The following is a 1,530-nucleotide window of genomic DNA, read 5'->3' as shown; positions in this document are numbered from 1 at the left end:
TGGCGGTACACGTTACGGAGCTGGAAACGGCTCGGATCCGTGTACGCTCCGTGTTGCGTGCTGGGTAGCTGCGTTTAATTGCCAGGGAGGGAATCGTCGGATATAATTATTCGAAGACCGTTTACGCCGGATAAGCGTGAAAAGATAAACTTCGATGGGTGAAAAGGCTCGTTGGATTTTTCACGCTTGCCGGCGCAGAGCCTTCGTGCTTTTTTGCACTTCATATTTTTTTCTGATTAATCCTGATGATATATCGCGAAAACGATCGGGAAAATAATGCGTCGTGTCGTTTATTTAACGAAAAAAATAAAAAAAAGGGTTGGATTCCTCGATTATTGTTTTTAATCTCGTTCGAACGAATAGAGTGGTTCAATGACGCGATAATACTTTGATAAGAGGGAGGAATTATGTTAATTTTTGTTCCTTTCTTTTTTTGAGGATTGATAGGTTTCAATTAATATTCGAGCTTCGAATAATTATTGTAAATAATACAAGTGTTTTTATTTCTATATATTTATTATTATTATAATTTTTTTTATATAATATTTTTAATAAATAACGAAGGAAGCGAGATCGGATCGAAAATGATTCACAGCGAAATTTGTACGCGTGCATTACATTTGCATAACTTTAATTCTTTCTTACGTTATTTAATTAATTTTTCTGCGAAAGTGAGTGAACATTTTTAATTCGAAGGAAACAAGATTGGATCGAAAAAAAATGGTTCAAAGAGCAACCGTAGCGTGGGATTAAAAATTCCGATTAAATGAAAATTATGCTGGACGGTCTTAGATAAATAAAATAAAAAAATATATATTTTCCAAAACGCGTATATCTTTTAATTAAAGATAGATTAGAAAGAATATGAAGAGTTAGGCTCGGAGTTAAGTGTTAAGAATGGTCCCGCCTAACGGGGCCCACGATCGAGATCTGTTTTTTCGATAATTTCCAATACCAACCTGACGTGCTCACCTGTTGTCTTTTTCTTTTTTCCTTTTTCGAACAGGTAAGGTGGATCCGACGCCACATACCTCGTCGTTCAACATGGGCTACCTCGTCTCGCCGTATCCTTACCCCAATGGCGCCGGAGGACCCATTCCTGTGTCTATGGTGAGTGTTTATCATTTTATTGTTTCCCGTATCGTTTTACCTGTCCGAAGAAAAGAGCTCAAGGACGAATCCGCGAGGGATTTCGAAACTCTCTCTAAAACTTTCCCCCTTCTTGCCAGGATTTTTATTCCTAACGTCATTAACGATTAAGATTTCTGATAAATTTTCTTAATTTCATTTTACGCAAGATTAAAACGATCAACACTTTTGCGAATTTCACTTTTCATCCCCCCCGTTGTGTCTCATTTTCTACAAATCTTCGTGCCTTATAAATGAACTTTGTTTCGTTTATGGAATCTTTAACTCGTATAGAAAAGAAAAAGAAAAAATAAAGGGACATCAGAGGCATACAGAAAAAATAATATCAATCTGTCGCATCAGAGATGATACTCTTACAAGTTAAAAACAAATTCATTTCAT

At 36.3% G+C, this 1,530-nt stretch overlaps 1 protein-coding gene across 1 annotated transcript in view; it reads left to right on the top strand.

The window, feature by feature from the left end:
* The window catches only part of LOC102670974 (protein pangolin, isoforms A/H/I/S-like), a 38,219-nt gene extending 36,959 nt beyond the window's left edge, over positions 1-1,260 (top strand). The window contains exon 3 of the mRNA XM_006612242.2: positions 1,007-1,260. Coding sequence (XP_006612305.1) covers positions 1,007-1,260 — 254 coding nt within the window. The remainder of the gene's footprint in view (positions 1-1,006) is intronic.
* Positions 1,261-1,530: the final 270 nt, after the last annotated feature.

This window comes from Apis dorsata, unplaced genomic scaffold (assembly GCF_000469605.1).
Source record: "Apis dorsata unplaced genomic scaffold, Apis dorsata 1.3 scaffold_99, whole genome shotgun sequence".
Taxonomy (NCBI): Eukaryota; Metazoa; Arthropoda; class Insecta; order Hymenoptera; family Apidae; genus Apis; species Apis dorsata.
Note: the sequence above shows the minus strand (reverse complement) of the source record. Positions and strands in the feature narration are given on the sequence as shown.